The following is a 15,001-nucleotide window of genomic DNA, read 5'->3' on the forward strand; positions in this document are numbered from 1 at the left end:
ACCGAGGTTCATCATCTGGGCAGTACGGAACAGCACTTTATAATGTTCACATTTTAAAGACGATAGTCCTTCTTGGGGAACTTAAACGCAGAAATTTTGGTCTGTCTTTCTGTCTGTCTTTCCGTTTGTCGGCACGTCCCTCGATTCAGCCACTCGGCCAAAGTTGAACCACTTGCCCAAGGGCCAGCCATCGTGAACGGCTGACTAGGTTCATACTTGTGTACATTGTTGATCAAAAAGCAAACATTACGCATATCTGAGGTGCAACATCACTAGGTAAGTATTAGGTGGTGTGTTCCTTTAATAGAATATACATAGATACGTAATTATAGAGACACTAGTTTCTTAAGCTGCGCTGAAAATGCGACTGCGCCGAAACTTGGCTTCCTCCGTGCCCTCTGCGCGAGCTCATTGTTGTGTTTCGGTTTCGGTTCAGTATTGCACTGTACGAATGCCATGGGGCGCCGCTCTGGCATTCCTGCTTTACCCAGGCGACGTGAATATAAAAGAGTGTGTGGAGAGTACTCGTTGAGTGCGGACGTTTCTTCTGATTCGGCGCTTTGCGCCAAACCGCGTGTTCGGGCTGGATGGCGTCCCTGCCGGTCGCGTTGGTCACCGCCGGTCTTCGCCTGCTGCTGCGCAGGGACTACCAGCCCGCAACAGAGCATTCACGTTTCCCGACGTATTGCCAGATGGTGTTCATATCTCACGCAGCGCCTCTTGTATCGTCTTTAGACGACATTTGCAGCGAAGCACGCAGATACGCGGCACATTTTTCTTATCCATGCAGTTCGAATAGCCGCTCGCCCGCACTCAACCTTCTTTGTTTTATATAACGAGATAACTTGAACGTGGTGTTACCATATACAACATAGACTTCGATACTGCATTTTTTTATCTATTATCATGATCCATTATTTTGCCTTTCACACCAGAACAGAGGATCCTGGAAAGATGGGTGGATCTGTGACCCCTATTCTGCTACTCTTCATCACGGCGTCCTGTGGCTTTGCCTCTGATGTTGTGAAAAACACACGGTTGGGCTGGATCAAGGGCAACCGTCTTGAAATACTAGGTCGCGCAGTGGACGAGTTCCGCGGGATACCGTACGCGCAGCCTCCCTTGGATGCGTTACGTTTCAGGCCGCCGCGACCATATGGACCATGGAATGGCACACTGGACGCCAGAAGCAAAAGGACCGCGTGTCCGCAGGTATGAGCGTTCAGCAGCGCAAATATTGCATGTGGCTTCCTCCCTAAAGTTTAGAAAACGAAAAAAGAAACACTTAGTGCTCACAACTCTAGACAACATCAATGTTAATTTAGGTGTCTCAAATGTTAAATGGCGCTAGCCAATTACATTCAGTGAATTTTTGTTCACTTGGGTAGACTTTAGGTTAACTTTTGGTAGTTGACGTCGATAGCTTCAGTTTACACTATAATACGCTAGACCGGCTTGCTCACCGCCGTTCAATTCAATAAGTCCACTGATTGGAACAGAACTGTTCTGTTGTGTGTATGTGTTATCTTGATCGCACATACGCGCAAGAAAGTCTGCTGCTTCAAGGAACGCAGTAAATCAATTTTATTATAATCCTGACTGTGATTTCAGCCTTATTTTTTCCAAGCTTAAGCTCCAATAGCGCATGCATCCTGTAGAACTCCTAACTTAAACCGTTACCTGGTGTTTCTATAAGTTTAATTTCTATGTAGCGGTTTATACCATTTCATCCAGCGCTCAACTAACCGTATTCTCGAGGCGAATGCTGGTGCGCTCCTTGAAAAATATAATTCGAGGTGTTAGCGCATAATGAACATCGCAATAAACGCTTAATCAAATGGCGTCAAAGACACGCCAGTCTTTATTTTATGTGGAATGACCGACAGAAGCGGAAGTCAACTTTGAGAATATCTGTCACCTAAATGATATTTTCCGTCGCTTATGAGCTCACGGATCCTGTTATGGCAGATCAGTATTTTCCGAAGTTCAATATAAAACATTAAAATTATTTTCTGGTTATGAGAATTAAGCGACGCAATCAATACAATAATAATTATTAATTGCTGGTGTTTTACGTGCCAACCTACGATATGGTTATGAGGCATGCCGTAGCGGAAGTCTCCTGGATAATTTTGACAATCTGGGGTTTTTTAACGTGTACCTAAATGTAAGCACATGGGTCTTTTTTACATATCACTGCCATTAAAAAAGCAGCCGCCGTGGCAAAGCAAGAAATGTAGCAAGCCATGAGTTACTAGCGAACTTGTGTCATTGCTATAAAACTTATTTATGGCTGTAAGCATATCTGCACGCACGTGCGTGCACGTTATGAGTTTTTATTATATATTGATATAGTATCTTCTAATGAAAAAAGATGTATGCATTTTCTCTGGCTTGTTCGTTGCAGAAACTATTCAGGCTGATGTTGTATAAACTTTTCTCTTTTAATTCTGTAATGTATCAAGCAGAAAGTGGTTTTATCCTCTATCAAGCATCCGTTTTTAGGGGCGAAGCTCCTTAAGGCGGCACCCGTTCGTCCCTCGTAGTCGTCGTGGTCGTAGTAGTGAGTAACAAGTCTTACGCTTTGACCTCCAAGGTGGTGCCAGTGGGAGATTTCTCCTGTGCGTTGTTGAACAATAAAAAATTCGCAGCCTGCGCGTTACCTAAAAGCCGAATTCTTCTGTCTCTCATTCCCCATTAGCAGCCATTGGCATGTTCCAGTAGGAAACGTTAGTAGAAGTAGAAGTGTAAGTGTTAGCTAAAAGCCGACTTCTTCTGTCTCTCATTGCCATTAGCAGCCATTGTTTACCTCCAAGGTAGTGCCTGGTGAGATTTCTCCTGTGCGTGATTAAACAATAAAAATTTTGTTCAAAACGCCGTTGATTGATGAAATAAACCAACGAAAGACGCCAGATGTTTTGTAAAAGCAGAACGAAAGAACGCCAGATGTTTTTCTTAAAGTGTAGTAGTAGTAGTTATATGCAGCCACCTCGCCCGATCGTCAACGGGCGAGGTGGACCGGCAACGGCGCGAGGACCCTGCCGTACGAGAGTTAAATCATACTAAAAGACATACTTTGCGGGCGATACACTCTAGTGAGCTTTCAACTTTTCGTCTTAATGTACATGATAAAGAAATTATTTCTACGAAAAACGCAAGGCACACCTTGAGCAATATGCTTGGTTTTGGGACGCTAAATGGAACCATGAGGCGATGCGAAGCCGGAGCACTTGCACGATCGCGTTCCGTTGGCTTTCGTTGGGCATGCTACCGACCTCGCGTCGTGGAACGCGCGTCCTGTCTTCCCTCTAGCCTTGCCTTTAATTCGCACAGGGCGAGCGGGGAATGCGGTCGCTCTTGGCGCTCTTTCGCTCGGGAGCGGACTTCTTCCTTGCATTTCACCGATCACAAGTGATAATGAAGGGACCACGAAAACCAACAGTACAATAAAAGTTTGATGTTTAATATATACACGATGTTTCACACTCTTTATATTATGTACTGGGCGCATTTCACGGAAGAGTTTCACGGTTTACAGATGATTCCCTCCGTAGCTTCGCCCCACTCATCATCATTCACCCCGTGGATATGCTGTGATTTTTTTTTTCAGCTTCGAAGACGCAACAAATACAGTTTTCGTTGTGCTTGAGTAAACAATAAAAAATCACAGCATATCCACGGGGTGAATGATGATGAGTGGGGCGAAGCTACGGAGGGAATCATCTGTAAACCGTGAAACTCTTCCGTGAAATGCGCCCAGTACATAATATAAAGAGTGTGAAACATCGTGTATATATTAAACATCAAACTTTTATTGTACTGTTGGTTTACGTGGTCCCTTCATTATCACTTGTGATCGGTGAAATGCAAGGAAGAAGTCCGCTCCCGAGCGAAAGAGCGCCAAGAGCGACCGCATTCCCCGCTCGCCCTGTGCGAATTAAAGGCAAGGCTAGAGGGAAGACAGGACGCGCGTTCCACGACGCGAGGTCGGTAGCATGCCCAACGAAAGCCAACGGAACGCGATCGTGCAAGTGCTCCGGCTTCGCATCGCCTCATGGTTCCATTTAGCGTCCCAAAACCAAACATATTGCTCAAGGTGTGCCTTGCGTTTTTCGTAGAAATAATTTCTTTATCATGTACATTAAGACGAAAAGTTGAAAGCTCACTAGAGTGTATCGCCCGCAAAGTATGTCTTTTAGTGTGATTTAACTCTCGTACGGCAGGGTCCTCGCGCCGTTGCCTGTCCACCTCGCCCGTTGACGATCGGGCGAGGTGGCTACATATAACTACTACTACTACACTTTAAGAAAAACATCTGGCGTTCTTTCGTTCTGCTTTTACAAAACATCTGGCGTCTTTCGCTGGTTTATTTCATCAATCAACGGCGTTTTGAACAAAATTTTTATTGTTTAATCACGCACAGGAGAAATCTCACCAGGCACTACCTTGGAGGTAAACAATGGCTGCTAATGGCAATGAGAGACAGAAGAAGTCGGCTTTTAGCTAACACTTACACTTCTACTTCTACTAACGTTTCCTACTGGAACATGCCAATGGCTGCTAATGGGGAATGAGAGACAGAAGAATTCGGCTTTTAGTTAACGCGCACGCTGGCAATTTTTTATTGTTCAACAACGCACAGGAGAAATCTCCCACCGGCACCACCTTGGAGGTCAAAGCGTAAGACTTGTTACTCACTACTACGACCACGACGATTACGAGGGACGAACGGGTGCCGCCTTAAGGAGCTTCGCCCCTAAAAACAACAGTTGCATTGAAGAGTGGTTACTACGCCGAGTAGAAGAAGACGTGAGACACGAATAGTTTCATGTACGGTTTTCCGTTTTATGTGTAAGAGATTTCTTAAATGGGCTGCAGTATATAACTTACTTTAAGATTTTAGTCTCAACTACTCGAAGTTGCGAACGTTATTTTCCTAGAGGTCATAGTGCGATGAACTGCTTCGGGCACAGTCCTCTGTAGTTTATGTTTTGTTGTTTGTATGTGTGCTCAAGCAATGTGCATTTTTGCTGCTCTTTTTTTGTTTACGCGACCAATCCATTACAAAAATGGATTTAGACACTCTATAGATTGTCGGTAGACTTCCTGTAAACTAGTTTGCCATTATATAGATTTAATATTTTGTCTAAGAAGAATCTACAGGCAATGTATAGATAAACGTCGACAAAAAATTGACAAATCTACACACCTTCTATAGCCAGTCTTTACACTTAGACTTTTTTTGTAGACTAGTTTATAAAAACGAGTGTGGCCACTTCTCTATAGATTGTCTGTAGAACAGTCTAAAGAACACAGCTAAAGAACGCGAATTGATTTCATTGAAATGTGTCTACAAACTTTATATAGACTATCTAAAAAAAAATCGGCAGATCCCACGTACCGTGGGAGTCGATGTTATCCGAAGCATGCGGCGGGTAGGTGACTGTGGCGTAAATTTTTTTACTTAGCGACACGTTACAAAATCACATAAAACATTTGTATAAATTTAATACACACACATATATAAGTGTTGAAGAGTCGAATATGTGTTATATAACCAGCTGTTTACGGTTGGGTAACGCTGCCAATGGAAACGTGGGTATTACCAACACCAGAATCGGTAAACTAATATGTAGTGCTTATACGTGCCCCGAGAACGCACGCACGTTTCACGAACCCGTGTGCATGTGTGCAAGAAGTTCTTGACAGTTCTTGAACAAGGGCATCATCACCGTGATCAGTAAGCACAAGCAGGGTCATGACTTGTTATCGGGTCCGGTCGCGATCGCGGTGACGAGAGGTCCATGTGTAGTGAAGTATGAGGTATCGTACGCGCGTTGGAAATCGTGGATGCCTCGGCCATTTCGTCGACAAATTATCTGTCGATAGAGCCGGCGACATGTCGATGCCTGAAGTCACCCTTCGCGTTGGTGAGTTATAGGCCGTCGAGGCTGGTAGGCCTAGATAGGGCTACGTAGACCAACATCAGTGGATACCGCTTGTCGTATTCGTAGACTACATAGGCGTATGCGCCCTACCTAGCCTAGTCTAAAAGGGGGCTGTCAATCAATCTGCCATCATTCTCGGTCAGCATGAGGCCATCGCCCAGCCTTGTAAGAAATAAAGAGGACAGTACGTTGTTCTGGCGGACTAGGTGCACTTTACGGTGCGATGATGTACGTAACTTTCGTTAATGTATTCCTCCGGGGTCGAGCATTGCTTCAATATAGCTTGCTGAATCATAGGAATACAAATGTAATGTATATTAGACTGCTATAAAAGCGGAGCCAACACTGGAAGCACAGAGGTTAATTTGATATGACGCCTGTATTGTAGGAGTACATATGTAGTGTTTATTGCTTTCTTGTAAAATTAGATAGGCCCCACCACAACCACAATTCACGTTGCACCCATATTACGCCTGCATAGGCTTTTTTTCCAAACTGTTTGATAGACCTAGCGTGGCTCTGTGGTAGGATACAGGATTGCCACGCAGAATGGTTGGGTTAGAGTTCTGCTGGGATCCTAATTTTCATTCTTTTCATTCGTCGGGTCAACGCTGCCGATTTCGGTTTTTCTTAACGCTATCACGTTACTGCGAAAATCTTAGGAACGCACATGCAACAATATCACGCTATCATTTGGAGTCCTGCACACGCGGGGCTGGAGGGTAACGAGAGGGCAGACGGTAAAGCTCGCGCAATCAGTATCCGGGCACCGATCGAGACTCTCACGAATCTCCAGTCACCCCACGCGACATCCTGGAGGCACAAAGGAAATGAAGGCAAAAATTCAGCCCACCACACCCCAAACTCAATATCGGGCAGGCTAGGGACTGGCGCCGGTTACAAACTAACACGTACCCCAATCTGTTAATTCTCAACAAAATCCACCCAACGCAGTACCCGGACACATGTCCTTGGTGCAGGGAGCGGCCATCTCTCACCCACATAACGTGGACGTGTACACTCAGGCTACCCGAAATCAATTCGCCCTTATTAGGTAGACACCCATTCGAGAGGCACTGGGAGGTCTGGCTTGCGAGCAATGATCGGGAGAGCCAAGTAGCTCTACTCCATCAGGCCCAGCGAGCCGCAAAGGCCAGTGGGGTCCTGGACTAAGGGACCCACCCACCTTCGCCCTAATTCCCTTCAGTTCAATAAAGTTTGTACTACTACTAATAACGCTATCGCGTTTAAGTTACCAATGTCTGTTCTCGCTGCTCCTGGGTAGATATAAACTGATCACCTGTGGCGCATACCTGTACACCGCGGCCGTGGTAACGGGTATGTGCCACACGTGTCTAGTGGAAAGGGTTTGACGACGTACGCGACAGGATTTTAACGTTATTCATGTCATGACCCGGCAATCATATTCGGCAAATCCTCTTACCCTGCCATGCAAATTTTGATCTACACCAAGTTAAGGAGGCGATCATGAGATCACCCAGACGTAGACAGCTAGATAGATAGATAGATAGATAGATAGATAGATAGATAGATAGATAGATAGATAGATAGATAGATAGATAGATAGATAGATAGATAGATAGATAGATAGATAGATAGAAACGCCCAAAGTGCCAGAGGTTCGCTAAGAAATGCTTCGCATTTAAAAATGTTTGTAAGGTATGCGCTGCTCCTTTCGCATGAACGTTGTTTTTAGATGCAAAGCATCTTATAGCGGAGTTCAAACCGGTGGTGTGCGGCGTGACCACCCTTACTACACATGCGAAAACCCTCTCTCCACTCCCCTTCTCCCCTCTCCCCCTTTTAACTCTCCGCTTCACTTCCCTCTCCTAAAGTTTCCCTGTCCACTTCCCCACTCCCCCCTCTCCACTTCACTTTCCTCCCCACGTCCCATCTCCACTACCCCTCTCCACTCCCCCTCTGAAACGCGGCTTCGACATGCCGAAACGGTGCTTCGCATCGCCTCATGGTTCCCTTTAGCGGGAGATGGTGTCATTTTCTCATCTGTTAAACATGAGTGTTATTTTTCATTCTTTTTTCGGGTATTATTAGTATTGCTTTGCCATTTAATTCGGTTTGCTTCACCGTGTTGCCAGCACATTAGTACTGGAAACTCTTTTCGCATTCTTGTATTGGTTTCTTTTGTTCTGTGATGCTCCCCTTACTCAATGCTCCCCATGGGCTCTGTAATGTACTTTTACCGAGTAATAAAAAAGGCTATCAGACGGGACACGCACTCCGCAGGTATATTCTATGACGCCCGGATGCGTTGAAAAGTGATAAGCTAGGCCCTTTCCTTTCTTCCGATCCTGGGTAGAACTATAACTAAGCTCAACAGCTCCCAGGTTACCTTCTTGTACCGCTGTACATTGGGGAAATCACGCCTTGGTAATTGTCACATTGCCGTCCTATTGAATGAAGTCAGTCGATACCATTACGTTCAGCTTTCCTCACATTGTAGACGTAATCACTCGTCTGTTGCATACGCAGGTCGTGTCAAATCCCAAAGCCTTTGCAAGCGTCCAGCTCACGGAAGACTGTCTGCAGCTAAACATATGGAGCCCGCAAGAGCGCGCCGGAGGCACCGTTCCTGTGCTTGTTTGGATCCATGGCGGTGGATTCACGCATGGCTCATCTGCTCAGGACGTGTGCAACGGTGTCGTTCTTGCAGCGAGAACGGGTCTCGTAGTAGCGAGCTTCAACTATCGACTCGGGTTCTTGGGCTTCCTGGACGCGCAGTTCCCAGAAGCTCCAGGCAATGTAGGTCTACTGGACCAAAACTTGGCCCTGAATTGGATCCGCGGTAATATTGACCAGTACGGCGGGGACCCTTCGAGAGTGACCATTTTCGGCGACAGCGCCGGCGGTATGAGCGTTCACGGCCATGTGATCTCACCCTTGAGCAACGGTCTCTTCGCCAGAGCATGTCTGATGAGCGGAACTCTGCACGGTCGCGACTTTATTGAGCCATCAAGTGATAGTATAAGTAAGGGAGACCTCGTCGCCAAAGCAGTGGACTGTGCAGATAGTGAGCGAAATTTGACCACAGACCCGGAATACGTTCTTGAGTGCCTCCGCTCTAAGAACGCCTCTGAGCTCGTACGTGTCACGAACACTGTCCTAAGTCCCAAGTTCTTTCCGTTTCTACCTACCTTTCCCAACGATTTTCTTCCCATGGATCCGAGCGCGGCGGTCAAACAAGGACTGTTCAACGCAGCCGACCTCATGGCCGGAGTGACCTCCGACGAGGGAGCAACGGCTTTGAGATCCCTCCCGAACAACCTCGACCACTTCGATCGTAAGAGATTGGAGCAAACGTTGCATTTTCTAATCTTCCCCTGGCTCAAGACGAATTTTTCGAAACCACTGGACGTGTACAAAGCCGAGGCTTTTGACAATGAATTGCTAAGGCGTGCCTATACCGACTACCTATCCGACTCTGTATTCTTTTGTCCCATGCACTTCACGGCTGCGGAACATTCGAACAGGAATCAGTCGGTGTTCACCTACGTGTTCGGTCACCAGTCCAGGAAGAATCCGCTTCCGTCGTGGATGGGGACACCTCACAGCTACGACGTTAACTACATGTTGGGTAGACCTCTTGTCGACCAAAGGAATTACACTGCTGAAGATGCCCGCGTGTCAGAGTTGGATATCACGGCTTTGTCGACGTTCGCTTCAACCGGGTGGGTTAATAGACATTCATGAAACGTTCTGTGTAGCGACGAGAGGTCTGCCATGGGGCTTATCGAGGGCATTTACAGTTAATCACAAGTGTAGGATATCTCCGAGACATACGGCCTCGACTATAAACAGCTTTGTATTGACTTAACTTTCTCGTTGTCTCTTCGAAATATCATTGTTGATATCTGCGATCTGAGATCGTCAACTCTATAAAATGTTGCTTTCATGTTCAAACGACCTTTGCATACGCTGCCAGAAGCACCATTAGAATGTAGAAGCCTCTCTTCTTTGTACGGAATGCGGCACCAAAAAAGCTTTTTTTTGGTCACCTGTATCTTAGAATTGGTGCAAGAAACTTAGTTTCCCAGAGAAAGAAAACAGGACACAGAGATAGCTCAGGTCAGCGAGGGAGTGCGGTAGAGGTAGGAATACATAGACGGACAGTTGACAAAATGCAGTCAAGAGAACTAATATCAAAGCATGCTTTAGAACATCATGCTGGCTCCCATAATTCCCACGTACAAAGAATCATTCTCAGGTGAGTTGTGCCGTCATTTTATTTTTAAATGCGAAGCATTTCTTAGCGAACTTCTGCGACTTTGAGCGTGTCTATCTATCTATCTATCTATCTATCTATCTATCTATCTATCTATCTATCTATCTATCTATCTATCTATCTATCTATCTATCTATCTATCTATCTATCTATCTATCTATCTATCTATCTATCTATCTATCTATCTATCTAGCCGCCTACGACTTTGTGCTCTCCTGGCCGTTTCGTTAATCGGATGTATACCAAAATTGGTGTGTCATAACATGGCCTTATTACGAACATAAATGACAGGTCAAATCATGAAAATCATGACACGCATGTCATGAAAAGCATGATTTACATTCCACGGCCTTTGGGCTCCCTGGCCGTTCCGTTAATTGGATGTGCACCAAAATTTGGTTGTCATAACATGGCCTTATCACAAACATAAATGACAGGTCATATCATGAAAATCATGACACGCATGTCATGAACAGCATGATTTACATTCCACGGCCTTTGGGCTCTTGCGGCCGTTCCGTTAATTTCATATATACCAAAACTGGTATGGCGTGACAAGAATTCATGACGAACATAATGACAGGTCCTAACATGCAAATCATGACGCGCATGTCATGTGCAGCATGATTTGCATGACATGGTCTCGGGGCGCTCGCGGCCGTTTAAATGACGGGATACATACGAAAACTGGTATGACGAGACATTTCTGTATGACGAACATAACTGACACGTGGTAACATAAAAATTATGATATGCATGTCGTGTATGACATGATTTGCATGCCACGCTCATGGCGCACTCGCGGCCGTTTCGCTAGATTGATATACACCAAAATTGGTACTGTGCGCTGTGACTTTATGAAGAACATGAATAACAGGTGGTAGCACGAAAACCATGACATCCATGACATGTATGTCATAATTTACATGCCACGCTCATGGTGCATTTGCGTCCGTTTCGCTTGCGTGATATACACCAAAATTGGTGTTACGTGACACGACAGTATGACGAACCTTAGTGAGACGTGGTAGCATGAAAGTCATGACATGCAAGTCATGTACGACCTGATTTACACGCCACGCTCGTGATGCGCTAGCGGCAGTTTCAGTAGATTGATATACACCAAAATTGATATTGCGCGATGTGACTGTATGAATAACATGAATGACAGTTGGTAAGATGAAAACCGTGACATGCATGTCATGTATGTCATGACTTAATTCGCAGCCATGATGCATTCGCGGCCGCTTCGCTAGCTCGATGTACACCAAAATCGGTATTGCGCGAAGCGACTGTATGACGAAGGTAAATGAGACGTGGTAACATGATAATCATGACATGCATGACATGCACGACATGATTTACATGTCATGCTCATGACGTACTCGTGCCGTTTCGCTTGCTTGACATACACCAAAATTGGTATTGCGCGACGCGACTGCATGACGAACGTAAATGAGAGGTGGTAACATGGAAATCATGACATGCAGGTTATGTATGTCATGATTTACATGCCGCGCTCATTGTGCATTCCCGGCCGTTTCGCTAGCTTGGTATAACCAAAATGGGTATTGCGCGACGCCACTGTCTATTATAGCCCAAATTATAGCCACTATTATAGCCCAAATTTAGAAATTTTGCCTATGTCATAGTCTTCGAACTGCCGCACGAGAGCGCACAGCCGCATGGCAGGATTGTCGCTATGTGATCACACCCGCTTCAATCCAAGAGGTTGAACGCGCTCTGTCAAAATGAAGCGATGTGTTTTGCGGCACGTGCATCAACTTAGCTTCCCTACATCATTAAAAAGCAAAAGATTTCTTCGGTTATATTCTGGCCGTAGCAAGACCTTAGCTCATAGTATACATGAGGCATCTCGCTACCGGCTGGCATAGAAAAACCAATCAGTTGAAGATATGAAACACTTTGTGCATTGTCCCGCCCCCTCTCCACCTCGCCCTCGTAAATTCTCACAGTGTACCCTCTAACAAAAGAAATCGAGTATTCGGAGAATATTTCTGTCACGCAACAATAATCGTCCTGCACCGCCGTCCTGGCACATCTCCGTCAAGAACGGCGTGCGCACTATTTGCGTGGCACAGCATTCTTTATAGGAAAGTGGCGAGAGCCATATTTTCAAGAAAGGTATTGCGAGCATGCAAGATAACCATTCTTGTCGTGTGGCAGAAATACTCCCTAAATATTCGTTTTCTTCTTACAATGTGCTGTTATTTTCGCAACCATCACTTTAAGCCATGGCTCAAATTATGTGGGTTTAAAAAAATTATGCATTTTCCGGCTTTAAAAGAACCAGAAAAGCAGGATGCACCAAATGAAAATAAAAATGAAGCGCAAGAAGTTCGATCTTTTAACTGGCATGGCACATTCTTTTTGTGCAGATAGCTATTTTATGTTGGTTTGTTTCATTACGTTCACCAAAAAACAGTTTCATCCTTTCATTATCAGACGTATGGCTTTTTCTAAAGGAGACATTTGTACCCTTCTATGAGCTGAACAATGTTCCATTATGTTCCCCAAATTTCCACCACAAGAACGTCTCATATGCAAGTCATTTTGTCCTATAGAGAGGCGTCTTTTGCCAATACAGAATGTCCCTCGCCTGCAGCAGCATTAGTGTTTTTGGTAAGGCAGCTCTACTGTCAGGGAAACAGCTTTTTGTCGGAAGTAAAAAGCGGTGATAACGCCGAGAGAACACAGGTCAATTCTTCTTTCGGGACATTTACTGATTTCGTTTCAGTGTAGTAACGTAACACGACGCTAATGTTATGCATTGCTCTTGTGTCCTCAGGGTGCCGAAGCTTCCAGGAGACCAACCGTGGCCCAAGTACACGTCTGACAACAAGGTTTCAGTATATATTTCTGGCAACAACGTTACGGACATCCGCGACTTTCACATGGAAAAGTGTGAAGTCTGGAAGAAATTCTGGAAAATGTAAACGCCATCAATACGCAACAGAACGCTTGTTGCGACAAAAGGAGATATTGAACATGTAGTGTCGCTGGAGATATTCACACGATATATTGGCTGAGAAATGTCGTTCCAGTTAATGTTAAATGTCGTCGGCTCCGCTGACATTCCTTCTTAAATAGTCTTGTTCATGACTTTAAGCATCCATCTTCTCTTTGGTTTCTGCAAATGTTATTCCATAATGAACGCTGTTCCATAACTTCCGGAACCATATTTTCCGCGATGGACATTTCAATAAATGCAAATCTACACAAATGCATTACAACGTCACCGCTCACTCGATATGGGGCCTTTGGTGGCTTTTGTCAGCTTTACCATTCATGTGGACTTATTCATAAGACTCCAACTTATACATAGAAGTCCACTGTTGGGACAGCATGTCATCTTTAACTCAATACAGCATGTGTGAACTATGCGCACTGCACATGCGTTTTGTCGTGTAACGCTTATATTAATTTTAAGGCGATAAGAATATTTAGTTATATTTGCACACGAACAAACATGTTACTCCCAATTACCAGATAGTGCAATATCGAGAAACGTGATCGAAAATGCAGCCGCATAACCATGATAATCATCGCTGATAAATACTAGCATTATACATATATGGATGTGGCTGGGATAAATGCTAGTGCTTGCCACAAATATACTAACCCCCAATAAGACCTCTTATAATATATCCCCCCGAAAGTTCATACTTCGGTATCTCCGAATCTTTACCTGTGCACAACATCTATATCATTTGCAGCGCAATAAATATTATTTTCTTGATTGATTGATTGATTGATTGATTGATTGATTGATGGATGGATTCATTCATTGGTCTAAGAATGTACACTCGAAACTTCTTTGTAATATAATATTGCAAAAAAAGCAGCAAAAAGGGGCAGTTGGGCTTGTTGCTTTGCCTTCATATTGAAACAGCGCAAAAGACTTGGGACACAGAAAGAATTGACAACACGAGCTCTGACTAACAACTGAATGCTTTATCCAAGCTTGGATAAAGCATTCAGTTGTTAGTCAGCGATCGTGTTGCCAAGTCTTTTTTTGCGTCCTGCGTCTTTTGCGCTGTTTCAAAATGAAATCATATTGCAAACTTACGTGGACTGAAATATTTCTTTAGATGAAATCGCCTTGGACATTATTGTGTGTTTCACTGTGCATTAAATTGCGAACTTTGCTATAAAAGTACTTAGGTGGGTGCAAGAACCATTCCACCGATCCTTATTAAACTTCATGAACAATTTCAACTCGTTTGTTTATGTGTGACGCGCCCCTCGTGATATCATATTATTCCTGGTAGCCGTCTTGCGAATAAATAGATAAATAGAGAAAAAAACTTTACTTCGGTTTTGAATCCACCCCTGTTTTATAGGGGGAGGATCGCGGGCCGCTCCAACCTAGGGACGGGGAGGCCGAGCCTCACCGCCGCGTCGTGGGCCTTCTGCACAGCCTGGAGGCGTAGTAGGACCGGGCTCTTTATCATAGAATAAAATTGTTCTTCAGAGAATTCATGATGCCTTCCCTGAAAAGAGGGGCACCTCCAGAGCATATGTCTAAAATCACTGCGATCTTGACAGTCCGGACAAAGTGCTGAAATGTCGGAGTAATGACTAACAATGGAAAGGCTAGTGTATGTTCCCGTCTGAAGCGTGAGAAGAGAGATTGCCTGTGGCCTAGACAACTTTTCGTGGGGAGTGGGAAAGACCTGCGGCCCATTTGATAGTGTTTTGTGACCTCATTGAAAGTAGTCAAAATGTCCCTAAAATGGAGTCTGGGGGCTGATTCCTCCGTCGGAGCAGC

General features: G+C 44.8%; 1 protein-coding gene across 1 annotated transcript in view; it reads left to right on the forward strand.

Moving 5' to 3' along the window:
* LOC119403293 (acetylcholinesterase) overlaps nt 1-13,195 on the forward strand; it is a 30,704-nt gene extending 17,509 nt beyond the window's left edge. Inside the window, exons 3-5 of the mRNA XM_049418263.1 lie at nt 936-1,212; nt 8,460-9,655; nt 13,019-13,195. Of these exons, the coding sequence (XP_049274220.1) occupies nt 936-1,212; nt 8,460-9,655; nt 13,019-13,166 (1,621 nt within the window). The 3' untranslated portion in view covers nt 13,167-13,195. The remainder of the gene's footprint in view (nt 1-935; nt 1,213-8,459; nt 9,656-13,018) is intronic.
* The last annotated feature ends 1,806 nt before the right edge of the window (nt 13,196-15,001 follow it).

The sequence above is a fragment of the Rhipicephalus sanguineus genome, chromosome 8, assembly GCF_013339695.2.
Source record: "Rhipicephalus sanguineus isolate Rsan-2018 chromosome 8, BIME_Rsan_1.4, whole genome shotgun sequence".
Classification (NCBI taxonomy): domain Eukaryota; kingdom Metazoa; phylum Arthropoda; class Arachnida; order Ixodida; family Ixodidae; genus Rhipicephalus; species Rhipicephalus sanguineus.